Source organism: Bos taurus, chromosome 23 (assembly GCF_002263795.3).
Source record: "Bos taurus isolate L1 Dominette 01449 registration number 42190680 breed Hereford chromosome 23, ARS-UCD2.0, whole genome shotgun sequence".
Classification (NCBI taxonomy): Eukaryota; Metazoa; Chordata; class Mammalia; order Artiodactyla; family Bovidae; genus Bos; species Bos taurus.
The window spans coordinates 29062344-29089971 of record NC_037350.1 but is presented as its reverse complement, the minus strand read 5'-3'; the positions used below and the strand labels follow the sequence as shown (position 1 = coordinate 29089971).

At 43.8% G+C, this 27628-nt stretch overlaps 3 protein-coding genes across 7 annotated transcripts in view; all 3 read left to right on the top strand.

The window, feature by feature from the left end:
- Positions 1-8986, top strand: part of OR2H1D (olfactory receptor family 2 subfamily H member 1D) — a 43452-nt gene extending 34466 nt beyond the window's left edge. For 4 of the 5 annotated variants that reach the window (XM_059880253.1, XM_059880252.1, XM_024983834.2 and 1 more), the window contains one exon: positions 349-8986. In XM_059880253.1, coding sequence (XP_059736236.1) covers positions 570-1523 — 954 coding nt within the window. In that variant the 5' untranslated portion in view covers positions 349-569 and the 3' untranslated portion in view covers positions 1524-8986. Of the gene's footprint in view, positions 1-348 lie in introns of those variants that run through there. The other variant, NM_001389776.1, reaches the window with a different exon arrangement.
- A 6201-nt stretch (positions 8987-15187) lies between these two features.
- Positions 15188-17460, top strand: LOC504548 (ubiquitin D). Its single transcript, XM_002697377.4, has 2 exons — positions 15188-15278; positions 16541-17460. Exons 1-2 carry the CDS (start codon positions 15261-15263, stop codon positions 17009-17011), a joined length of 489 nt encoding a protein of 162 aa, XP_002697423.2. The 5' UTR covers positions 15188-15260; the 3' UTR covers positions 17012-17460.
- Positions 17461-20387: 2927 nt separating this feature from the next.
- The window catches only part of LOC786987 (uncharacterized), a 55973-nt gene continuing 48732 nt past the window's right edge, over positions 20388-27628 (top strand). Inside the window, exon 1 of the mRNA XM_059880635.1 lies at positions 20388-20454. The gene's annotated coding sequence lies outside the window, so the exon portion shown is untranslated. The remainder of the gene's footprint in view (positions 20455-27628) is intronic.

The window sequence follows — 27628 nt, the reverse complement described above, 5'->3', positions numbered from 1 at the left end:
TAGATAAACATTCCATCTCTGATAAGCTGCTTCGCAAATAAACAAGCATAAAATCCAGGGAGTATAAATAAGTAGCTCTAAAAATTCATCAGAACAATAGAGAAATGATCAAATCTACAGACATCATTTACAATCAGAAAATGTATTCAAAGTATATACCTTGCTATTTCTTCCAACAAATATATAAGGAAAAAGACAACACTTAGAATAGTGCTCTGAAAATAGCAGCACTCCGTAAATGCATGTTGGGTGAACTAATTAATCCATGCTTTACACCAGCCCCCTTTAAACTGAACCAGTGAATCTGAGACCAGTGTGAGTCTCCGTCTGTCTTCTGCACATTCACAGCTTCCTCACTCTCACTGGACCACATTTGACCAGGAGGAGCAGGAGAAGAGAAGGAGCTGCTGGATGGTGATGTGCTGGGAAAGAGGCTGAGTGAGTGACGACAGAAGAAAAACGCCCACCTGGTATGACCTGACAAGTGCCCAAGGTGAGTTATTATAAGACAGGTGGGAACACACAGCTCAGACAGCCCTCATCCCTCTAGGTCTGGACAAGAACAGGCCATGGTCAACCACAGCTTCCCAGTGGACTTCCTCCTTCTGGGCTTCTCTGAACACCCAGGGCTTGAAAGAATCCTCTTCATGGTTGTCTCAATCTCTTACCTCCTGACTCTGGTGGGCAACACACTCATCATCCTGCTGTCCATGCTGGACCCCAGGCTCCACTCCCCGATGTACTTTTTCCTCTCCAACCTCTCCTTCCTGGACCTCTGCTTCACCACAAGCTGTGTCCCGCAGATGCTGGTCCACCTCTGGGGCCCAAGGAAGACCATCAGCTTCCTTGGCTGCTCTGTCCAGCTCTTCATCTTCCTGTTCCTGGGGACCACGGAGTGTGTCCTCCTGACCGTGATGGCCTTTGACCGTTATGTGGCTGTCTGCCAGCCCCTCCACTATGCCACCATCATCCACCCCCGCCTGTGCTGGCAGCTGGCGGCCATGGCCTGGGTCATTGGGCTGGTGGAGTCAGTGGTCCAGACACCACCGACCCTCCGTCTGCCTTTCTGCCACCACCGGCGAGTGGATGATTTTGTGTGTGAGGTCCCAGCTCTAATTCACCTCTCCTGTGGAGACACCACCTACAGTGATATCCAGATGGCTGTTGCCAGTGTCTTCATCTTGGTTGTGCCACTCAGCCTCATCCTGGTTTCTTACGGTGCCATTGCCCAGGCAGTGCTGAGGATTAACTCGGCGGTAGCATGGAGGAAGGCTCTGGGGACTTGCTCCTCCCACCTCATTGTGGTCACTCTTTTCTACAGCTCGGGCATTGCTGTCTACCTCCAGCCCAAAAATCCCTACGCCCAGAAGAGAGGCAAGTTCTTTGGTCTCTTCTATGCAGTGGGCACTCCTTTACTTAATCCTCTCATATACACCCTGAGGAACAAGGAGGTAAAGAGCGCGCTCAGGAGGTTACTGGGAAAGGCTGTGGACTCCAGAGAGAGCCAAGGGAATGCTGCCTGATGTGCTGGAAAAGCAAGAACAGCTTCTCAGTGGTTTTGCCAGGAAGTCTGTGTCCACACAACTCTGCTCTCCTCACATCCATCATACCACAGAAATGAATGGCAGCCCCCTCTGTGTTCATGCAAGTGTGAGTGTGGGTGTGTGACACAGAGAGATGCCTCAGAAATGGATGACAGCCCCTATGTGTGTGTGCATGCAAGTGTGTGTGTGACACAGAGAGACACACACAAAGAGAAACAAAAATTGAAAATGTGTTAAGTGGACTTATGTAGCCCTATATGAAACATATGAATCAAATTTAATATTTTGTGCTTCACACAAAATGTTGATCTCCCCAACTTTATCATTTCTATTTTAGCTCACCTCCTTGTCACATTGTCACTATTTCTTCACCTCCACTTCTAATTTCTACTGTAGTTTCTTTAGTTCTCCCTTAAGGTTTTTCCACTTCCCTATGTGTCTATTTTGCTATCTCATTCTATTTTACATCAAGGAGACAGGGAGGTGAAGCCCAGGGGGTTCCAAGATGCACCCAAGGACACACAGTGTTAGGACTAAATCCCAGGCCCTATGACTTCCATCTGGCAGCTTCACAATTACAGGCAGTTGTTTTCCATATACTTGGGCTGGAAGTCAGAACAGAGGCTTAGGAGAAACCTTAATTTCTTCAGTTCTACTGCCTCCTCTTCTCTGGCACCCACAGATGACAGACCAACCACTAAGACAGAGAGGGAGACATCAAAATGTTTATGCTGGTGAACAGTTTTGACAAGGAGGGATTGGTGCCATCTAATGGATCTTCCCTGTAGTTCGGATGGTAAAGAATCTGCCTACAAAGCAGGAGACCGGGGTTCTATCCTTGGGTTGGGAAGATTCTCTGGAGAAGGGAATGGCAAACCACTCCAGTATTCTTGCCTGGAGAATCCTATGGAAAGAAAAGCCTGGAGGGCTACAATTCATGGAGTCGCAAAGAGTCAGTCGGACACGACTGAGTGACTAACACTACTAATGGCAATATGTGGTATTACATCTGGCATCTCAGACTCCTGACCTAAGACCTGTCCAGGGTCATCAGTCCTTTACTCTTCCTCAGAAAGATGATAATGATCGTATTGTTATTATTACGTATTAAATAGTGGGTGTTCGTCTAGTCAAGGCTATGGTTTTTCCTGTGGTCATGTATGGATGTGAGAGTTGGTGAAGTTGTGAAGAAGGCTGAGCACCAAAGAATTGATGCTTTTGAACTGTGGTGTTGGAGAAGACTCTTGAGAGTCCCTTGGACTGCAAGGAAATCCAACCAGTCCATTCTGAAGGAGATCAGCCCTGGGATTTCTTTGGAAGGAATGATGCTAAAGCTGAAACTCCAGTACTTTGGCCACCTCATGCAAAGAGTTGACTCATTGGAAAAGACTCTGATTCTGGGAGGGATTGGGGGCAGGAGGAGAAGGGGACGACAGAGGATGAGATGGCTGGATGGCATCACTGACTCGATGGACGTGAGTCTGAGTGAACTCCAGGAGTTGGTGATGGACAGGGAGGCCTGGCATGCTGCGATTCATGGGGTCGCAAAGAGTTGGACACGACTGAGCGACTGATCTGATCTGATGATATCCCAGGTACCATTTAAAGTAGTTCACACACATTGGCTCTTTTAATCGCTATTACAATACTATGAAACATGTAATATCCTTTATCAGATGCAGAAACTAAGACCCAGAATTTAGTAATAGCTTAACAATGTCAGAGCTTTGGACCCAAGAGGACTGGGTTAAGTTTTCATGATCTTCATCCTACAGTTGGATACAAATAGTGTCTCCCTAGCCCAGGTGAGAATTCTCAAGCTCTCAGTAAACTTTGAGGAAATTGGGGACTTCTCTGACCATGCTTCCACGCCTGGGTTCCATGCCTGATTAGAGAACTAGACCCCACATGCCCATGCCTTAAGTGTTCACATGCTACAACTAAAAGATCTTGTATGCTTCAACTGAGACCCAGTGCAACCAAATAAGTTTTTTTTAACTTTGAGGAAGTCATCCCAATCTAAAAAAAGTGTTTAGTTGGTTTGCTCCCCTTGAATAAGAGTTTACAATATGCTCCAAAGCATCCCATGGAAACAAGAAACAATAGCCTCCTGGAGGAAGTTTTGGTACATGGTGTATGCTCCTCAGTTCCTGCACTGGACTTCAGAGTCCTAGAAGCAAGGACCAGGAAGTTGCGCTAAGTTGGCCCCTAATTAGTTCTATAAAAGAATGAGTGAGTGAATGTCTCCGAAGAATATGTAAAGGGTTTTGGGGTCCTAATCTCACAGATACCGTCTCCCAGCTTTCCCATGGCAATGGCAACAATACCAAATTCTCTCAGGTATGTGCTGATAAAATAAGAAAAAGGAAAAGCCTAGGTTTGGTGGCTCAGATGGTAAAGAATCCACCTGCAATGTGGAGCCCAGGTTCAATCGCTAGGTCAGGAAAATCCCCTGAAGAAGGGAATGGCACTCCAGTATTCTTGCCTGGAGAATTTCATGGACAGAGGAGCCTGGCAGGCTACAGTCCATGGGGTCACAAAGAGTTGGACACGACTTACTGACTAACACTTCCACTTCCATTCCAGTCCCAACACAAAATGGCTTGGATTCAACATTTACTCTGGCATCAGCAAAGAACAGCAGCATTAACTCTATTTTAATCCTAATCTTCATTTCAGCCATCTATTAGTCCAATCTTCTTGTCTTCTTGGCCTCCTTTACCAGCCTTATCATAATTTCAATGTAGATCTCCCATTTTATTTAATAATTCTAATCTTGCCCTACAATGAATGCTAAGCCTAATTCCACTTTTCAAACATTTGTAATACATGTTTTTCATGATTACCTATTAGGCTACACCATGAAGTTTCTCAAGCCCTGTAATCACCCAGCCTTAAGTCTGAAGAAAGAGCCCAGAACAGTGACAGAGACATCAATGATTTACTGAATATCAGTTTATTGGATAGAGAAAGGTCCTGGAGTGACGCCCACAGAGCATAAGGCAGAGAGCAGACATTAGCTGTGGGGGTAGGAATGAGGGAAGGTTACCAGTTAAAGGGGGAATTGACTTCTGGTTGGCCCATCTGTTACCAGGGAAACAAGCAGAGGAGCACACCTCTCATCAGGTCAGTTTAGTTCAGTCGCTCAGTCATGTCCAGCTCTTTGTGACCCCATGGACTGCAGCATGCAGACCTCCCTGTCCATCACCAACTCCTGGAGTTTACTCAAACTCATGTCCATGGAGTTGGTGATGCCATCCAACCATCTCATCCTCTGTCACCCCCTTCTCCTCCCGTCTTCGATCTTTCTCAGCATCAGGGTCTTTTCCAATGAGTCAGTTCTTTTCATCAGTCCTTCCAATGAATATTCAAGGCTGATTTCCTTTAGGATGGACTGGTTGGATCTCCTTGCTGTTCAAGAGACTCTCAAGAGTCTTCTCCAACACCACAGTTCAAAAGCATCAATTCTTTGGCTCTCAGCTTTCTTATAGTCCAACTTTCACATCCATACATGACTACTGGAAAAACCATAACTTTGACTAGATGGACCTTTGTTGGCAAAGTCATGTCTCTGCTTTTTAATATGCTGTCTAGGTTGGTCATAACTTTTCTTCCAAGGAGCAAGTGTCTTTTAATTTCATGGCTGCAGTTACCATCTGCACTGAGTTTAGAGCCCCCCAAAATAAAGGCTGTCACTGTTTCCACTGTTTCCCCATCTATTTGCCATGAAGTGATGGGACCAGATGCCATGTGATTAGTTTTCTAAATGTTGAGTTTTAAGCCAACTTTTTCACTCTCCTCTTTCACTTTCATCAAGAGGCTTTTTAGTTCCTCTTCACTTTCTGCCATTAGAGTGGTGTCATCTGCATATCTGAGGTTTTTTATATTTCTCCTGACAATCTTGATTCCAGCTTGTGCTTCTTCCAGCCCAGTGTTTCTCATGCATATAAGTTAAATAAACAGGGTGACAATATACAACCTTGACATATTCCTTCCCCTGTTTGGAACCATTCTGTTATTCCATGTCCAGTTCTAACTGTTGCTTCTTGACCTGCATACAGATTTCTCAGGAGGCAGGTTAACCCCTCCATTAAGCCTGTCAAGGATCAGATGTTTTTCTCTGATAAACTAGCATAGTGAAACTGTTTTGACCTGACCCAAAGATAAGAACAATGACTGCTGGAGCCTGGGGCCAGCATGGAGATAGTTACTGATTAAGCTCTATGACTAAGAGGGGGAAGGTCAGTCCTGTGAGTAGGGTGAGGTAAGGCAGGAACTGGTCAGCAGGAGTGAACAGATAGAGCAAGAGAGCACCCATCTTGAGTGGCCTAACCATACACCACCTTCATCTTCTTTCTCTTAGTGGAACCAAAAAACCTCTACTCTTCTTGCCTGTTTATCAACTCCCTCTGCTCAGAGGCCCTAATGTTCCCATATAAGAAAATCCTTTCTAGACAGACTGTAGGGGAAATACAATAGAGAATTAAATGAAGCTGTGTAAACAATATGTTTTCATGAAACCTGATTTGTTGAATAAATGGTTTAACAGAGACTTTAGGACTAAAGCCTCTTCTCCCTGGAGAAGGAAATGGCAACCCACTCCAGTACTCTTGCCTAGAAAATCCCATGGACGGAGAAGCCTGGTGCAGGCTACTGTCCATGGGGTCGCAAAGAGTCGGACACAACTGAGCAATTTCACTTTCACTTCACTTAGGACTAACATTCCGAATGTACTCAGTCTGTGTGGACAGTTATCTATTAGATACTCGAGGACAAACTCCAGCATGAGATCACTCAATCACAACCTCAAAGTGTCTGAAGCAGATCAAGATGGTCAGAGACACAATTTCAACATAAGTAGCCACTGCACAACTGAGTTTGGGGCAAGTACGAGGCCAAAGGCATAGAGAATGAAAGAATAAAGTGTACGAGTGTGTGGGTGGTGTGGGTATCAGAGAATTCTTCCAAGAGGTTTGAAACACGGCAGAGAGAACAATATTAATATGAAATATTTGCCAATTTACTATGTGGAAATGAGCTAATGTATGTTGTGCATTAAGATAGGAAGAGTTACACCAGGGAACCAAATGATTAAAGAGAAAAATGGAGGTTATTTTAGAAACATAGAGGGGCTTCCCTGATGGTTCAGCAGGTAAAGAATCTGCCTGCAATGAAGGAAATACAGGTTCAATCCCTGGGTTGGGAAGATCCCCTGGAGGAGGAAATGCCAACACACTCCAGTACCTCTTGCCTAGAAAATCCCATGGACAGAGGAGCTTAGAGTCCACAGGGTCACAAAGAGTTGGACATCACTTAGCAGAGCAGACAGAAACATATAGAAGCTACTGAATTGGATACAAATGGAAACATTTGTACAGATAATTAAAAATCAGAAGATCTACAGCCTATGAGTGTATTCAATAAGACACATAAGTTGGCAGTACTTAAGGGACATGATTCAAAAATCTCAGGATATGATCACCAGTTCACTTCTGAAAGGCTCACTGAACCATGAATAGGTCCTGACTTCTTTGAAGCCCTGAGTGTTCAGAGGAGCCCAGAAGGAGTAAGTTCACTGGGGAGCTGTGGTAACTACAGCCAATTCCTGTCCAGACCTAGAGGGCTGTCTGAACATGTGTTCTCACCTGTTTTATAATAACTCACCCTGGGTGCTTGTCAGGTCATACCAGGTGGATGATTCGTCACTCACTCAGCCTCTTTCCCAGCACATCACCACCCAGCAGCTCCTTCTCTTCCCCTGCTCTTCCTGGTCAAATGTGGTCCAGTGGGAGGGGGGAAGGCGTGAATGTGCAGAAGACAGATGGAGACTCACACTGGAATCTCAGACTTACCAAGTGAAGACAAAAGAAACTAATGTGAAATATGGATTAATTAATTAGTTTTCATTAATTCAGCAATCAGTTATTGAGAGCCTATTTTGTTTGGACTATTGCAGTATTTCTCAATATTCTGTTATGTATCCAGAAAGTATTAACAAAGGAATACTTTTGACTGAATTTCTCTTTCATAAGTATGTAGTTTGGGGATAGCGGGGGGGTTGTCCTTTTGCAGTTTCCTCTTTCCTGGGATTTCTCCTTAATTTCATGCAGAATAACTCTCTTTTTTCAAGGGTCAAATGTCCTCTAGTTTCTCCTTGCTTTTGATCACTCCCTCTGACTTTATGTGCTGTTTTTTTAATATTTTTTATTTTCAGAGAATTTATAATTATTATTGACAGGAGAAGCAATCTAATGCAGACTATTCTCTTTGTTGTAAATTTTCAGATTCTTTTATTTTATTCTCTGTGTTGGACTACAGGGTAAGAAGCACAAATTCTAGAATCTGAAGTTTTGAAGAGCCATTTAGGACATTGTTTAATCTTCATCTGATGCAACAAAATCCCCTTATAACTCATCATTTTTTGAATCATCTGAGGTCATTTTTTCCCATTTATTTTTTTTTTAGTTCCTTATTGATAAATGTTGTTTCTATTTTTAATTACAAATAATACCACATGACTATATACTTGCATTGGTATATATCTTATTTAATACATATATGAGTATATTAATAGAATAAATTCCTAAAGTGGAATTGTTGGATTTAGGATATGTATATGAGTTTTTTAAAAAATTATATTTTTGTCACCAAATTTGGTACCACAAATGAATAAATGTAATATATGTAAACTCTAAAGCATAATTTTGTCATAATCAACATGGTTTTCAAATTTTTATGACAGCTTAAAAGCATACATATATGGTCCTAAACACTGATTGTTCAGTTTTGTTTATATTTATTTCCTTTTAGAACCATTTATGTTTTAAGTCATAATACTGAGTGACTGAGTAAGTGAAAGTCACTCAATAGTGTCCGACTCTTTGCAATCCCATGGACTATACACTCAATGGAATTCTCCAGGTGAATACTGGAGAGAAGATCCCTTCTCCAGGGGATCTTCCCAACCCCAGGATCAAACCCAGGTCTCCTACATTGCTGGCAGATTTCTTCACCAACTGAGCCACCAGGGAAGCCCAGGTCATAACATTATTGTACCTTTAAGAGAGTGAATATATGTTAATCTCTTAATTAATTAATAAGAGAACACACATTATGGAGAAGGAAATGGCAGCCCACTCCAGTATTCATGCCTGGAGAATCTCATGAACAGAGGAGTCTGGCGGGCTACAGTCCATGGGGTCACAAAGAGTTGAATACAACTGAGCGACTAACACAAAACATACATTAGTTACATTCAATACATTGTGTCACCAAACATTGAGTTCCCAAAGTCAAACTTTAGACTCCAAATATAACAGGATGAGCTATCAGAGGGCTCTTAAATGCCTCATTCCCTGTTGAAACTCTTTAAGTAACTCCTATCAGCATTTAGATTGGGCTTTATTTATTTAAAAAACAAATACACTCTGAATTTCAAAGTAGCTTATCCCGTTCTCTGTCTCTCTGTGTAGTTTTGCTTGGTTTGAAGAGTTATGAATAGTATCATACTTTCTGTAGTCTCCTTGACCTTGTTTTCTTTCATTCAATTGGTATGTGGCATGTCCATCCATATCGTTGCTTGCAGGTATCATCCATCCATGTTTATTGCTGATGCTGTTCTACAGTTCAGTTATCTATTTCCCCATTACTGAAAAATATTTGGGTTGTTTTAGTTTGGCATGTCCATTTTGGAATTTGGCAGATATTTTCCAAATGGTCCTTCTTGAAAGTGGACAGACTTTCCCCCTAACCATCATTATATAAGAACTCACAGGTGCATTTTTGTAGAGTTTGCTTGGCATTTCTGAAGCAATATTGCTGATCCCAGTTTTACAACTTCTTTCATGGGCATTTATGAAAGAGATGGGAAAGAGGCATCTTCTCCAGGGAGTCCCAGTGGGGAAGTGATGAGCCCTAGATCACCCGGCCAGCTAGGACCATGCTGGGCGGCTCTGGATATCTGAGACATTTGTTTTAAAACCTGCCAAAATCTCCACAGCATGATCTTTGACCTTGACTGGTTTTCCAGATTTGTTAGAGGAGCAAAAGAAAAGAGATTTTTATTTGCCTCTGAAAAAGTTTATTGTGACAGATGGGAAAATGTCAGATGGACACTGCAGTAAAAAGCAAAGAGGAATCAGTTCCCAAGAAAAACCTGTGGTCAGCAAAAGGACACTGGGGCACTTAGGAGAGCCCTCCCCCTGGACTTGGGCTGGGAGGAAATTTCATATAAGAAGGGAAGAGGGAAAGAGAGATCCAAGTCCAGATTTGTTATTTTCCTTCCTTGAAAGGACAGTTTCTCAGAATCCAGATCCTGTCTAAGCAGGAAATCCCCAGCTCCAGCGGGCAGTTTCTTTACTGCTCTGTGTAATTGTTTCGCAGTGTTGTCTTTTTCCACTTATAGTCCTGAGAAGCAATTCTCCTCTACCTTTGCACCAGGGTGCTGTCTTCCTCCAGGCTCTGAGTCCTGCACTCATGAACTCTTTGGTCCCTTCTGCCCAGTGGAGGCATATATGTTCTTCCAGGCAGGGCGCACCACTCAGGGATGCTCCTGCCTATGTATAGACCCCACTCCACCAAACCCTTCTTGCTCTCATTCATCCTAAGGCTCCTTGCATCCTCAGCTTTCCTTTATCTCTCTATTCCTTCCCTCAACTTGTATCTTTGCTATAATAAAAAAGCACACACGTGTACACACGCCTCTTTTCTTTCCACTGAAAGAGGAAACAGGAGAAGACAAGGAGTGTAGAAATAGAGGTTTGTATTTGACCCTTGCTTACCAGCTACTACTAATAGGACTCCTGCTTACCAACAAAATTACTAACACTTACCTCACTAGAATGCTAAAATCTTAATGAGGTACCATTTAATAATACCTTGTGCAGTTTCTGAAATATAATAATACTCACAAAATGTTATTTCTCACTTTTTATTCTTATTTATTCATTTAATAATTCATTCATGCACTTACTAAATATTTATTGTTTAAAGTGCCAGACAGCATGCCTGAGGAGTGCTAAAAACACAAGACAATTAAGACACAATTTATGAAGGACTTCCCTGGTGGTCCAGACATTAAAATGCGCTGTTTCCAATGCAGGGGGGCACAGGTTTGATCCCTGGTCAGGGAACTATGATCTCATAAGCTGCATGGCACAGCCAAAAATGAGACACAATTATGACCTCCTAGACTCCTACTGGGGAGGCCTTACAAATAGCTGTGAAAAGAAGAGAAGAAAAAAGCAAAGGAGAAAAGGAAAGATACAAACATCTGAATGCAGAGTTCCAAAGAATAGCAAGAAGAGATAAGAAAGCCTTCTTCAGCGATCAATGCAAAGAAATAGAGGAAAACAACAAAATGGGAAAGACTAGAGATCTCTTCAAGAAAATCAGAGATACCAAAGGAACATTTTATGCAAAGATGAGCTTGATAAAGGACAGAAATGGTATGGACCTAACAGAAGCAGAAGACATTAAGAAGAGATGGCAAGAATACACAGAAGAACTGTACAAAAAAGATCTTCACAACCCAGATAATCACGATGGTGTGATCACTGACCTAGAGCCAGACATCATGGAATGTGAAGTCAAGTGGGCCTTAGGAAGCATCACTACAAACAAAGCTAGTGGAGGTGATAGAATTCCAGTTGAGCTATTCCAAATCCTGAAAGATGATGCTGTGAAAGTGCTGCACTCAATATGCCAGCAAATTTGGAAAACTCAGCAGTGGCCACAGGACTGGAAAAGGTCAGTTTTCATTCCAATCCCAAAGAAAGGCAATGCCAAAGAATGCTCAAACTACCGCACAATTGCACTCATCTCACATGCTAGTAAAATAATGCTCAAAATTCTCCAAGCCAGGCTTCAGCAATATGTGAACCATGAACTTCCTGATGTTCAAGCTGGTTTTAGAAAAGGCAGAGGAACCAGAGATCAAATTGCCAACATCCGCTGGATCATGGAAAAAGCAAGAGAGTTCCAGAAAAACATCTATTTCTGCTTTATTGACTATGCCAAAGCCTTTGACTGTGTGGATCACAATAAACTGTGGGAAATTCTGAAAGAGATGGGAACACCAGACCACCTGACCTGCCTCTTGAGAAATTTGTATTCGGGTCAGGAAGCGCCAGTTAGAACTGGACATGGAACAGCAGACTGGTTCCAAATAGGAAAAGGAGTACATCAAGGCTGTATATTGTCACCCTGTTCATTTAACTTATATGCAGAGTACATCATGAGAAACGCTGGATTGGAAGAAACACAAGCTGGCATCAAGATTGCCGGGAGAAATATCAATAACCTCAGATATGCAGATGACACCACCCTTATGGCAGAATGTGAAGAGGAACTCAAAAGCCTCTTGATGAAAGTGAAAAAGGAGAGTGAAAAAGTTGGCTTAAAGCTCAACATTCAGAAAACGAAGATCATGGCATCCGGTCCCATCACTTCATGGGAACTAGATGGGGAAACAGTGGAAACAGTGTCAGACTTTATTTTTCTGGGTTCCAAAATCACTGCAGATGGTGACTACAGCCATGAAATTAAAAGACGCTTACTCCTTGGAAGGAGAGTTATGACCAACCTAGACAGCATATTTAAAAGCAGAGACATTACTTTGCCAACAAAGGTTCGTCTAGTCAAGGCTATGGTTTTTCCAGTGGTCATGTATGGATGTGAGAGTTGGACTGTGAAGAAAGCTGAGCGCTGAAGAATTGATGCTTTTGAAGTGTGGTGTTGGAGAAGACTCTTGAGAGTCCCTTGGACTGCAAGGAGATCCAACCAGTCCATTCTGAAGGAGATCAGCCCTGCGTGTTCTTTGGAAGGAATGATGCTAAAGCTGAAACTCCAGTACTTTGGCCACCTCATGCGAAGAGTTGACTCATTGGAAAAGACTCTGATGCTGGGAGGGATTAGGGGAAGGAGGAGAAGGGGACGACAGAGGATGAGATGGCTGGATGGCATCACTGACTCGATGGACATGAGTCTCAGTGAACTCATGAGGAGTTGGTGATGGACAGGGAGGACTGGCGTGCTGCAATTCATGGGGTCACAAAGAGTCGGACACGACTGAGCTACTGATCTAATCTGATCTGATCTGAGACTCCTACTGTTGAGTGAGGGTAAAGCACAAGTAAGCAGGTGAACTTATGGCTGGAGAAATGGCCTCTGAGAGGTTTGCAGAGGAAGTATAAAAGAACAGAAGATGGGCATGTAACCCAGAACAGGATGGAAGAGAGTCAAGAAGGTTTTCCTGGAGGAGATGCTGCTTACCTTGCATATTATTGTAAATTCACAGTGTTGGGAATACAGTGGACAGAAAGTCATGCTCAGTGACCCGGTGACAGAGAGACCTTGGCATGTTCAAAACATGCAGGGAGTCCAGGGAACCATGCATGGAAGCAGCTAGACCTACAGATCTGCAGCTCAGGGCCAGCTGCAGGCACAGATCCAAGGGGTATCAACAAACAAATATCATCCCTGGGAAATGTCATTCCTGGGCTCTCCCACCAGGAGATTCTGACTAAAGTTCCCTGCCTCCCCAGAGAATGCAGATTTGGCACCAAGATGGTGTAGGCTAGACTTCCCTGGAGGTCCAATGGCTAAGACTCCACTCTCCCACTGCAGGGGGCATGGGTTCAATCCCTGGTCCAGAGAACTAAGATCCTGTATGCCTCAGGGTGAGAGAAAGGTTATGAGAAGAGAGAGATTTAATTATGAGAAGTTTTAACCATCTACTCCCCCTGTTCCCTTTCCAGAAATGACATGAAGACCTAAGGTACAAATAAAATTTGAAAACTGAAAACACTTCCCTCAAGTCTGCTTTGTGCAGCTTTCCCTTTCTCTCTCCAGACCCATCCTCCACCCTTGTCCTACTGCAGGGGTTTCACTTTCTCTATCACTCTCAGACATTTTCTGCCTGGCCACTGGTGATGTTTCAGAGTCCCCATATCCTATTGGACAGTGGAGGAGTTAGAGGTCTTAATAATGTTTTCTAAATAGAAAACATAGTGAGATATCTGAAGGGAGAATAGAAGATCAAGGTCTCCAAGTTATTCCATCAGGCGTTCTTTCCCCTTCAAACACTCCCTATGAGTTTAGAAAAGTATGTCTATCCCACAAAATAATTTAAATAGCAATTCGTTTTTCCAATTTTATTAACTGTCTGATAAGAGCTTCAAATAGGAAAACATAATTTGTGTTAAACTTATTGATATATTGGAGTGAGCTCTTGGATCCCATTACTCTGTGTAGGCACTTGTGTAAAGCCAAGTTCTTCAGGATGGAAATCCCTGGGATAAATGGGATCATTTGATATTTCTCAGTGAGTGAAGGTATGGTAAACGATCACTGAAAGCACAGTAAACAAAGATGACAACTTGGCCTTTTTATAGATCGTTCATTCTGAAAACATTTAAAGCACTTTCAATAAATGTTTTTCTTAAAGTGGGTTTGGGGGATTCCCAGGAGGCGCTAGTGGTAAAGAACCCGCCTGCCAATGCAGGGACACAAGAGATGCGGGTTTGATGCCTGGTCAGGAAGATCCCTTGGAGGAGGGCACAGCAAACCACTCCAATATTCTTGCCTGGAGAATCCCATGGACAGAGCAGCCTGCAATCCATGAGGTCGCAATGAGTCAGACACAACTGAAGTGACTTAGCAGGCATGGACCTGAGACTTTGCACAAAGACAGCAATTAATTTGGAATGTTAGGAGGAGATATCAAGAAAATTCCCTGAGCACACACAGTTATGTATTCCCTTTTTATCCTAATCCAAATCTGAAGAGCCGGGAAGCAAATAGCTTCTAGTGAGTATCCAGGAGTAAAGGTGAGGAAATAGAGGCACTTTGTGTGAAAGGGATGTGTGATTGTTTTCCATGTGGAAGGCAGTAGTCAGCTTTTGACTGCTGGATTTGGGTTGCTCTCAAGTAGTAGGTTTGGTTTGTAGACACCGTAGGAAGTGCTAGAAAGCTCAAGACCCAGCAATCTAGAGTTCTTTGTAAAGGATATTTATAAACAAAATTTTCTGAGCCTGGAATACACTTAGAAATTCTCTCCAATCATCTCATTTTATAGACCAGAAAGCCAGCATCCAGGGAGGTGAACAGATTTGCCCAGGTTAATTGAGTGTCAGCCCTGGGACTGGAACTCATGGCTCTTCTCAGTCCAGGGTTATTTATCCCATGTTTTCTGTAGGCCAGCTTTTCACATTCTGCTAAGCTGGGGTTAACAGGCTGCTCCTGGTCACATCACACATGGCAACTCTCACTGTTCTCTCCCGGGTACCCCTGTTCTAAGGAAGTTCTCTGACTAATGGCAAGGGGGCTCTTAAAAGCTAAGGGGAGGATCACCAGTGTTAAAGATCTTCAAGCCAGTGAGGGTCAGAGCTGCAGGCTGGAAGTCACAAGTCAGGATTGGGAGTGGTGGGTGATTAATCAGGGAAAAATTCTCAACAGAGAAAGACCATCCCATGTTTGGAACAAGGAGGGCAAATGGATTGGCTGACCTGAGAAGTGCTTGGTCGGGAGGTATTTTTGTTTATTGACTCCCCAGTAGCAAAAGTGAAAGTAAATTCAGCATACCATGCAAGAGCAAAGGGTACGGGGAAGCTTAATAAATACAGCAGTCAGGCAGGGTATTTCCCGTTCGGCTGCTTATTTAAACTGGAGGCCCGGTCCTTTGCTCTGTCTCCTGATTCTGCACCTCTGATTGAAGACATGCCTGCCACCCTCCTTGTGAGTTGAGATTTGATACCAGGGGTGGGGGAAGGGAGAAGACCTCTGAATCATGGGAGAGACTCAGGAATAGATGAGGGACAGTTCTGGGAGATGAAGAGGGGGATGAGTGTTGCTGGGAAGACATCTGGAAGGGGAGGAGATGGGCATCAATACCTACTGAATGTGAAGAAAGTTTCTATAAGAGTTCTTGGGCTCCTGAGTTCTCTTACATCGAGACCTTGCACTGTTCACACTTAGGGATACTTGGTAGGAAGCAGGAGTGGGCTTTGTGCTCAGCAGGGCTGGCAAGCTTGAAACTGAAAATATTGTCTTGATCCCTTTCTCTTTTACCCTGTTTAGGCCTCCAGGGCAATTAAACTTAAGCTTTCTTCTTTTCTTAAAAGAGAGGTTGACAGAATTCACTTATTTTAAGTTGTTAATGCCCTGTTACATTACCTTATGTGAGACTATATTCTCTACAAAGAGGACCTGGAATGAGGGCAATGCTTAGCACAGAAGAGTGAGAGTTCAGTGAAGAAATCTCTGTGGCATCTGGACTGGAAAGATATTTTTGAATGAAGCCTGAAAGAAGTCTTCTGAGACTTTCCAGCAAGAGCGCAGGAATGAGATTCCCTTTGTTGAGATTACTGAAGTAAGACTCAGATGTAGTCCCTACTTTCTGTGAGTGGAGCCCCAATTTGATAAAAGGAAGAGATCATATTCTATAATGGATGGATAGGAAAACATAGGAAATACATATGGCCAAGTGATACTGAAAATAGGGACACTATAAAAAATGAATTATTGTTACCAAAAAAAAGTACAAATAGTACAGAGAAGATGTTTCCTAAACAGGGTTTTCATCTAAAATAGTCACGTCATGGAGGACAGCCCTATGAGTATTCCATGAGAATGTGAAGTCTGCGAAATTCTCTTTGAAAGGTGTTTATAAACTCTGGCGTATATTTTTAGATGTTTTGTTTTTAACATCTGACAACTTTTACCTGGATAGGAGACAGGTAAATTAGGTGGGAAGTCATTGATAACATTTTGGGGAAGGATAAGAAGTGTGGTTACAAAAGAATCAGACTGGTTTTCTTGCATTAGAACCTGATAATTTCAAAAGAGACGTTTGAAACAAGGGAAGGACACAGCTTGTTGTAAAGGATCTGGAGCACCAGACTGGCAGTGAAGGGTGGGAGCAATAAAGGAGGGGGAACAAGGGGTGTAGAAGAGGGCAGGAAATCTAGGCAACTGTCTCTTGGCCTTTTTTTGTCCAGGTGACTGTCCATTCTGAGAAATGGAAACCAATGACCTTCCCTGCCCATCCGGGAGACAGAGTGAATAAGATCAATGAACGTGTCCGCTCTAGGACCAAGGTTCCTGTGCCGGATCAGGTCCTGCAGCTGGGCTCGAAGACCCTAAAGCCAAAGAGAACTCTGTCATCGTATGGCATCGACAAGGAGAAGTCCATCCACCTCACCCTGAAGGTGGTGAAGCCCAGTGATGAGGAGCTGCCCTTGGTTTTGGTGGAGCCTGGTGAGGGGGGACAGAGGCATGAGCTCCAGGTGCGAAGGTCCAGCTCAGTGACCCAGGTGAAGGAGATGATCAAGATGAAGACCGCTATACCCCCTAAGAATCAGATTGTGAACTGCAATGGAAAGAAACTGGAAGACGGGAAGATCATGGGAGATTATGGCATCAAAAAGGGCCATTTGCTCTTCCTGACATACCCCTGCATTGGTGGGTGACCATCCTGCAGATGGAGTGATAGGAGAAGCAAAAGATTTGGGGTGAATTGAGGTGGAAGACTAGAATATTTATAACCAATTGATTCTTTAATTCTAGTGTGATTGAATAATTGGCAAAATTGCATATATTTGATATGTTAGAACATATTAGAATTTGAAGGCCTATTAGAGATGACATTCAAAGACAGTTGCAGCTGCATCCTGTCTTGGTTCTGTCCGATTCATAGAAAAACTCCTATTTCCTTTCCCAGTCAACAAGATAGATTGTGATCGATGTTCTTCTAATTACTGTGTTTCATCTATATTTAGCTCAGTGTTTCTTCTCTCATATGACTCAATAATCATTGAGTCAAACTGACACTCTGCCTGTAGACAATAGTGAAATGACTTATTATGAAGTGATTTATTTACTGTGACATAATGTTAATAAATAATTTAGAAAAATTAAATTACTTCCCCTCTCCTTATTTAAAGCTGTTTGTTATGAAGTGAAACTTGGCACCATGGCCCTTCTTACTCTGTTTCCCACACCCAATTAAACCACTCTTATTTCTGGGGATGATGGTGGTCATGGCAAGATATTCACCTTGGGGATCTAGAAATTTTATGCCTCCAGTGGGGGCTCCTTGGGAATAGATGTACTTTAGGTGGGAACAAACTTCCAGAAAAGTGAATGAGTGAGAGAGCAGTCTCTGGCCTGCCTGCCTGAGGCTCTGCCAGGACTTCTGTGCTGGGGGTAGGGGTTGATTTCTGGGTTGACCCCGACACTCTGCCCACAGTCTGGCTAGTGGAGCTTGTCCCTCTCCGTGTCCTCCATCTCCTTCCCTTCCTTTCTTCCTCCATCTCATTTCTCCCTCGTGATCACCTGTATGTTTTCTCACAGCCTGAAACATGTCCACCCTCTTTCCCACTAGTCTCCTCTTCTTTATAACTGTCTCAAGAACCACCTCTGGTAGAAGCGTTTATGAACGTAACCCCACTCAGCACAAAGCACACTTATACATGTTGCTCATTACAACGATGAGTCAAGTGCTCTGGGCTGGGCACTACTTAACTTGGTAGGAGGGCGTTTGGTTGTACTGATGCCCTGCGATGAGAGACCAGAGCTTTTCTTTTTTTTGGATGGAATCTCCTACAGGGCTGAGTATGATCTGATTGTCACTTAGGGATGTCTGATGTCAGACACCATGGGGTCTTCCATGGTCTCTTTCACTAGACTGGGATATTCATCATCTCTTACCAGCAAATGAGCTATTAACTGGGAGATATAATACCCCCGAAGATGGGAAAGATCCTCCCAAAATCAAAGTTTTTTTTTCATCAGATTAGGAGAAAGCTCAAGGGCCAATGCTCCCTCACTAAACTTGCACAGATAAAAGACATGGGGGTTTTACCTACAGCACATGAACCTTTCCTGATGGGAGGAAGAGACCTCCCCATTAACCATGGGCTCCTTAAGGACAAATCTTGCAGATCCTCATAGAGAAATGAACAGCCTGAAGTCTAGTCTTTACACCGGACATTCCCATCCTTGGGCCCTGGGTAACATTCCCCTCCTTCCTTCCCTGACTGACTCACTGTGCTCTTGCCCTCTCCCCAAATCCCTCAGGAACCTCCTCGCTGCCTCCTTCTCTTCCTTATTCCTGAGGGTGGAGAGGAGTGGGATGAGGGTGGATGTGTGACAGTGTAGAAAAGAGAAATGAACTTGCCTGCCACTGGTTGTAGCTGTGCATGGGTTGCAGGTAGCTGTAGAGGAGGGATCCACAGAACAGTCAGATGGCTTTCAGGTGGGACCCACAGGTGCCCACCACTTTCCTGAGGCTGCCTCTGGCCCTCATGCCACAACAACATGGGCCGTGCTGCCAGGTAGGCCAGGATCACGGCAGAGGGCACGAGCAGCCACATGATCCAGAGCCATCACTGCCTGGGGGACACACTCAGCTGAGCCCAGAGCCAGCGATGCGCACAGCTGCACCAGGCACCCACCGGCTCCAGACTCAGCACCGGATTGTGCAGGATGGCCAGCAGGAGAGGCACCACACTTGTGGTGAAGCCCACATCCACCAGGGCCAGGTGGCAGAGGAAGCAGTACATGGTCGTGCACTGCCAGCAGCACCAGCGCCAAGTTGCCCCTTAGAGTCAGGAGGTAGCAGAGGAGGATGAGGGCAAAGAGGACAGGCTGCAGGCAGGGCCCGTCGGAACAGCCCAACAGGAGGAAGAGCTTCTCTGTGCTGTGGTTGCCCTAAAGGGCAAACTCGCAGAAGGTTTGGAAGGATGACACACAAGGGTGATGTATCCCTTACAAGCAAAGGGATGGGGAGTGCAGAGGGGAAATGGATGGCAGCATACACATGTTTAGGTGTCCATGGGAGCTCATTTACAGATCTGAATCCTTAGTTTAGGAAACAACCATGTATAAGGATACCCTAGTTGATGTATTTACCATAAAATTCGATGAGGAAGATAGAATCTCCCTCCTAAAGATGAACATACTTGAGCTCTATAAGATAAAGCGTCCAAAGGTCATAGCCACTGAGTGGTCCTTTGGACATGTACTCAGACCTGTTTGATTTCTGAACCAATACACTTGTGCTGCTTCCCTGTTTCTGGTGTATTCCTAGGAGCCAAAGTAGAAAGTAGAAACCTAAACTTCCTCTCACATGATAGCCCTTCAGATATTTGAAGACAAATTTCTTTTTTGAGCCTCCTGACCCCCTTCTTTGGAAGCATGTAAAAAAATGCCTAAAAATAGATGCAATGCTCCAGGTTAGTATAACTAAAAATGGGTAGATCAGAACTGTCACCCTTTTGTTTGATGTGCTCTACCTCCATTAATACAGCCAATATACTGCTGAATGCTGAATTTTAATCTGTGGTGAGTCTCTCTTCCAGGCTGTGTCCAATGTCCACGCCACTCCTGTTTACCATCTAGTATGACAATCATGAGGAACACAGATGGGCACATGTGTAACAGGAAAAAACATAAGTCAGCAGACCTGGGTTCCACCTAACAGAACCACCTTGGTCCAGTGATTTGATGATTTTATAGTCATACTGGAGATGAATAAATGCAAGAGATGACATTCAGGCTTATAGACCCATGGTTCTAGAGATGTAGAGTTATAAAAAGTCAAATCACCTAGTTCTGTGATTACACAGACACACACTAGTTCAGACAGATAAACTTTAAATCTCTCCGGGCCCATTCCTAGTCCCTGTCCTGCTGCAGGACTTTCTCTTTCCAGATCAACCTCAACCTGATCTGAGTTTTTCTGCCTGGACACCGGTGAGGATTCAGAATTCCCCGATCCTATTGAACAGTGAACTCAGGGAGGGTCAGGGGAAGCCCTTTGCTGCTGTGCTTCAGCCCAAGGTCATAATCTTGTCTTCTAAACTCAGGGACAATAGGAACCTGGAGAACTATCTGAAGGGAGGAAAGGCAGGTAAGGTTTCCACTCGATTCCATCAGATATTCTTCCCCCTTCATACTTATTCTGTGTGTTTCAGAATGTATGTCTTTCCACACACACATGAAATACACTTAAATAAGTATTAGGTTTTCAAACTTGATTCTCTCTCTCGTGAGAGCTTCAAAGAGGAGAACATGATTTATGGTAAGGCTTTTAAAGTACTCGAATGAGTTCTCGGCTCCCAGTACTTTGTTGTTGTTGTTGTTTTGTAGTGGTTTTGCCATACATTGCCATGAATCAGCCATGGGTGTACATGTGTTCCCCATCCTGAACCTCCCTCCCACTTCCCTCCCCATCTCATCCCTCTGGGTCATCCCAGTACATCAGCCCTGAGCACTCTGTCCCATGCAGCGAACCTGGTATGGCAATCTGTTTCACATCTGATAATATACATGTTTCAATGCTATTCTGTCAAATCATCCCACCCTCACCTTCTCCCGCTGAGTCCAAAAGATGTTCTTTACATCTGTGTCTCTTTGCTGTCTCACATATAGGGTTATCGTTACCATCTTTCTAAGTTCCATATACATGCATTAGTATACCGTATTGGTGTATTTTTTTCTGACTTACTTCACTCTGTATAATAGGCTCCAGTTTCATCCACCTCATTAGAACTGATTCAAATGTATTCTTTTTAATGGCTGAGTAATATCCCATTGTGTATATGTACCACTGCTTTCTTATGCATTCATCTGCTGATGGATATCCAGGTGGCTTCCATGTCCTGGCTATTATAAACAGTGCTGCAATGAACATTGTGATACATATGTCTGTTTCAATCCTGGTTTCCTCGGTGTGTATGCCCAGCAGTGGGATTGCTGGGTCATATGGCAGTTCTATTTCCAGTTTTTTAAGGAATCTCCACACTGTTCTCCATAGTAGCAGTACTAGTTTGCATTCCTACCAACAGTATAAGCAGGTTCCCTTTTCTCCACACCCTCTCCAGCATTTATTGTTTGTAGACTTTTGGATAGCAGCCATTCTGGCCACTGTGAGATGGTACCTCACTGTGGTTTTGATTTGCATTTCTCTGATAATGAGTGATGTTGAGCAACTTTTCATGTGTTTGTTAGCCATCTGTATGTCTTCTTTGGAGAAATGCCTGTTTAGTTCTTCGGCCCATTTTTTGATTGGGTCATTTATTTTTCTGGAATTGAGCTACAAGAGTTGCTTGTATATTTTTGAGATTAATTCTTTGTCAGTTGCTTCAGTTGCTATTTTTTTATCCCATTCTGAAGGATGTCTTTTCACCTTGCTTATGGTTTCCTTCCTTGTGCAAAAACTTTTAAGTTTAATTAGGTCTCACTTGTTTATTTTTTATTTTATTTCCATTACTCTGGGAGGTGGGTTATAGAGGATCCTGCCATGATCTATGTTGGAGAGTGTTTTGCCTATGTTTTCCTCTAGGAGTTTTATAGTTTCTGGTCTTACATTTAGATCTATAATCCATTTTGATTTTATTTTTGTGTATGGTGTTAAAAAGTGTTCTAGTTTCATTCTTTTACAAGTGGTTGACCAGTTTTCCCAGCACCAGTTGTTAAAGACATTGTCTTTTCTCCATTGTATATTCTTGCCTTATTAGGCAAAGATAAGGTGTCCATAGGTGTGTGGATTTATCTCTGGGCTTTCTATTTTGTTCCATTGATCTATGTTTCTGTCTTTGTGCCAGTACCATACTGTCTTGATGATTGTAGCTTTGTAGTACAGCCTGAAGTCAGGCAGGTTGATTCCTCCAATTCCATTCTTCTTTCTCAAGATTCCTTTGGCTATTTGAGGTGTTTTGTACTTCCATACAAATTGTGAAATTATTTGTTCTAGTTCTCTGAAAAATGCCGTTGGTAGCTTGATAGGGATTGCATTGAATCTAAGGATTACTGGATAGTATACTCATTTTCACTATATTAATATTTCCAATCCATGAACATGGTATATTTCTCCATCTATTTGTGTCCTTTTTGATTTCTTTCATCAGTGTTTTATAGTTTTCTATATATGTGTCTTTTGTTTCTTTAGGTAGATATATTCATATGTATTTTATTCTTTTCATTGCAGTGGTGAATGGTATTGTTTCCTTAATTTCTCTGTTTTCTCACTGTTAGTGTATAGGAATGCAAGGGATTTCTGTGTGTTAATTTTATGTCCTGCAACTTTAATCCTGCACTTGATTCCATCAGGCATTCTTCCCCCTTCATACTTATTCTGTGTATTTCAGAATATATGTTTTTCCCCACACATGCATGAAATATGCTTAAATAAGTATTAGGTTTTCCAAATTGATTCTCTCCTAATGAGAGCTTCAAAGAGGAGAACATGATTTATGTTAAGGTTTTTAAAGTATTGGAATGAGTTCTCAGCTCCCATTACTTTCATTACACAGGCACTTCTGTAAAATCATATTCTCCAGGATGGAAAGAGCTGGAAGTAAAATGGGATCATTTGAAACCTGTCAGGGAGTGAAGGTGCACTAAAGGGTCACTGAAACACAGCAAACAAAGATGAATACCTGGCATTTCTGAAGACTTTTTACATTGAACTTTAGGAGGAACTTTTAGTAATCACTCTCAGAAAAGGGGAGAGGAGGGTGTAGAAACATCCTGAGCCTTAGGAAGAGGGCAGAGATTAATCTGGGAAGTTAGGAGATCGGGGTAAGGAAAAAAAATTCCAGGAGAACACACAGCTTATGTACTCCCTTGTCATCCTGATCCAATCCAAAGAGGCACAGAGTAAGAAGCACCTTAGGAACGTGTGAGATGACACTAGTGAGTCTCCAGGAGGAAAGGCCAAGAAGTAGTGGAACTATGGTGTGAGAGTGGATGTGTGATTGTTTTGACATCTAGAAGGTGAGAGTCAGCGTTTGACTGGTAGTTCTGGATAGTTCTCAGGTAGTGGATTTCGTTTGCAGGTTCTCCACAGGAGAGGAAGAGTGCTAGGAAGCTCAAGAATCGGGAATCTAAAATTCTTTGTAAGGGACAGTATATAAAGAAAGTTTCTTGAGCCTGAAGACCCTTAGGACTTCTCTCCAATCATGTCATTTATAGAACAGAAAACCAACATCTTGGGAGATGAACAGATTTGCCCAAGTTAATTCAGCAAGTGGCATCCCTGGACTGGAATCATGTCTCTTCTCAGTGCAGGTTTATGTGTCTTATGTCTGCTTCTCCCAGTGTATTTTACACATTCTGTCAGGCTGGTGTGAACAGGCTGCTCCTGGTCACATCACCCACAGCAACTCTCACTGTCATGTCCAGGGCACTCTTCCTCTCAGAAAGACCCCTAAATACTGGCAGGAGGAGGAGGGGTCATGGGCCAGTCAGATCAGATCAGATCAGTCGCTCAGTCGTGTCTGACTCTTTGCGATCCCATGAATCGCAGCACACCAGGCCTCCCTGTCCATCACCAACTCCTGGAGTTCACCCAAACTCATATGCATCGAGTCAGTGATGCCATCCAGCCATCTCATCCTCTGTCGTCCCCTTCTCCTCTTGCCCCCAATCCCTCCCAGCATCAGAGTCTTTTCCAATGAGTCAACTCTTCGCATAAGGTGGCCAAACTACTGGAGTTTCACCTTTAGCATCATTCCTTCCAAAGAAATCCCAGGGCTGACCTCCTTCAGAATGGACTGGTTGGATCTCCTTGCAATCCAAGGGACTCTCAAGAGTCTTCTCCAACACCACAGTTCAAAAGCATCAATTCTTCGGCGCTCAGCCTTCTTCACAGTCCAACTCTCACATCCATACATGACCACAGGAAAAACCATAGCCTTGACTAGACGAACCTTTGTTGGCAAAGTAATGTCTCTGCTTTTCAATATGCTATCTAGGGTTATTAAAAGCACTGGAGAGGATCACCAAGTGTTCAAATTCTTCCAGCCACTGAGGGTCCAGGACTACATAGAAGTCAGGATTGGGAGTGATGGGTGGTTAAGCACACAACAATTTCCAACACAAAAGGGTCATGTCACATTAAGAACAAGAAGGGCAATGGATTGACTGAAAGGAGACATGCTTGATTAGGTGACATTTCTGCTTACAGAAGCCTCTGTAGAGAAAGTGAAAGCACTTGCAAGAACAAAGGGTCCAGGAAAGCCTGATACAAACAGCAGGCAGGCAGGGGATTTCCAACTTAGCCGCTTCTATAAATGGGAGGCCAGCTCCTTTGCTCTCTCTCCTGTTTTTACTATCTTGAGTGCAGAGATGGCTGCCACCAGTTTCATAAGTTAGGATTCTATACTGCAGAGGGGAAAGAGAGAGAACCTCTGAGACATGGTGGAACTCTCAGGGGTACATGAGGGACAGTGCTGGGGAGATGGGGTGGCAAGGAAGATATCTGGAAGGGAAGGAGATGGGCATAGATACCTACCCAATGTGAAGAAAGTTTCTGTGAAGAGGACCTGGTCATTGGGCTCCTGAGTCCTCTTGCATTGAGACCTTGCAGGGTCCACTGATAGGGTATGTGGGACTGTTGTAGCCACACATTCTGGGAAACAAACTCACTCAGAAGGACAATGCAGATACTGGAGTGCAGTTTATTACACTGGCGGGCCCAAGGCAGAGTCTCCTCTTAGCCAAGGACCCCAACCAGTTTTTGTGAAAACCTTATATACCCTGAGTGTTCTTGCTGAAACCCACCTCCCCAGATTCCTTGAAACTACTCTGGACGAGGTAAAAGAGAGATACGATCAAAGTTAACCCATGATTCATGTGTCACATGACTAGATAAACAGTGGACATTTATCAATAGGACTGTGATCATATCCCGATAAACATAATGGAATTTACAACTTTGTTCTGTTACAGAGATAATTAGCATATTCTTTTAGGCAATGGAGAGTCCAAGTACAAGTCCTGGCTCTTGCATGGTCTCCTGAATTTACTTTCACTTTTGCTATTGGAGAGTCAATAAAAATACCTCCTGACCAAGCATTTCTTAGGTCACATCCATGTAAATGGTTCCTATTTCTGGGGATGATGGCAATCATGGCAAGATACTCACCTTAGGGATCTAGAGATTTTATGCCTCTCATGGGGGTCTTTGGGAATAGATGTGCTATAGGTGGGAACACTTTCAGAAAGGTGGGGTATTGGGGAGCAGTCTCTGTCCTGCCTGCCTTAGGCTCTAGCAGGTCTTCTCTGGGTTGAGTTAAGGGGGTGGGGATCGGTTTCTGGGTTGACCCCAACACTCTGTCCAAAGTCTGCATAGTGGAACTTTTTCCTCTCAGCCTCCTCCGTCTCATTCCCTTCCTTTCCTCCTCCATGTCACCACCTCATGTCTCCCTCCTGATAACATTATGTTTTTCTCTCAGCCTGAAATATGTCCACCCTCTCCCACACTAGTCTCTTCCCTTCTTTATAACTGTCTCAAGAACCACTTCCTGCAGAAGTGTTTCTGAACGTAACCCCACTCAGCACAAGGCACACTCATAGGTATTGCTCATTACAATTATGAGTGGTGTACTCTGGGGTGGGTACTATTTAACTGGAAAGGTAGACATTCAGTTGCACTGATTTTTTTTTTGAATGGAGTCTCCTTCAGGGTAGAGTCTATTTTATTGTCACTTGGAATTTTTCTGATATCAGACACCATGGCATCTTCCATGGTGTTTTCCATCAGACTGGGATCGTCATGCATCTCTTACCAGAATTTGGTCTCTTGACTGAGGGATACGTTATCCCCCCAAAAGTCCTCCAAAAATCATTTTTTTTTTATCAGCTTAGGAGAAAGCCCAAGGGCCATTTCCCCCTCGCTAAACCTGCACAGATAAAGGATGTGGGGTTTTTTACTTATAGCACATGACCCTTTCCTGATGAGAGGAAAGGACCTTCCCATTAACCATGGGCTCTTTAAGGACAGATCCTGCAGATTCTCATGGAGAAATGAACAGCCTGAAGGCTAAACTGACTGACTTTCCAAAGGACGTTCCCATCCTTGGGCTCTGGGGTAACACTCCCCTCCTTCCCTCCCTGATTGACTCACTGTGCATCTTGCCCTCTCGCCTGACCCCTCAGGAATTCCTCACTGCCCCCCTTCACTTCATTATTCCTTAGGGTGGAGAGGAGTGGGTTGAGAGTGGGTGTGACTACAGTGTAGAAAAGAGAAATGAACTTGCCCAATGTTGGTTGTAGCTGTGAGTGGGTTGTAGGTAGGGGTAGATGGTGGATGAATGGAACATGCAGACAACTCTCAGGTGAGACCCTCAGGTGCCCACCGCTTTCCTGAGACAGCCTCCGGTCCTCATGCCGAATACAGCATGGGACACGGTGCCATAAGAGATCAGGATGATGGCGGATGGAAGTAACAGGATGAAAATGCAGTCCAGAGCCATCATCACTGGGAGGACGCACTCAGCAGAGCCCAGCGCCAGCGATGCACACAGCTGTTCCAGGCAGCCACTGCACTCCAACCCCAGCGTCCAGCTGCACAGGTTGGCCAGCAGGGGTGGCACCATACTTGTGGTGAAGCCCACATCCATCAGAGTCAGATGGCAGAGGAAGCAGTACATGGGTGTGTGCAGGCGCATGTGAAGGCTAGCACCACCAGCAGCCAGTGCTAAGTTGCCCATCATAGTCAGGAGGTAGCACAGGAGGACGAGGACGAACAGGACAGACTGCAGGGAAGGCCAGTTGAAGAAACCCAGCAGGAGGAAGTGCTTCTCTGTGCTGTGGTTGCCCTAAAAGGGGAAAGTTGCAGAAGGTTGGGAAGGACGACCCACAGAGGGTGATGTATCCCTTACAAGCAAAGAAAAATCAGGACCATGGTTGGTGGTGGGTGAGGGAATGGATGGCAGCACACACATGCTTAATGTCCATTGGAGCTCATTTACACTTCCGAACCTTTAGTTTAGGAAAGCAGCCATGTTTAAGTATACCCTAATGATGTATTTCCACAAAATTCTATGAAAGAGAAATCTCTATCCTAGAGATGAACACATCTGGTCTTAATGGAGTAAGTCATCCCAAGGTCATAGCTAGTGAGTGGCCCTGTGGACGTGTACTCAGGCCTGTTTGATTTCCAAACAAGTGCCCTTTGTGGCTTCCCTGCTTCTGGTTAAACTTATAGAAGCCAAAGTAGAGATCTAACCTTCCTCTCACATGATAGCCCTTCAGATATTTGAAGTCCGATCTCTCTTTGAGCCTCCCAATCCCCTTCT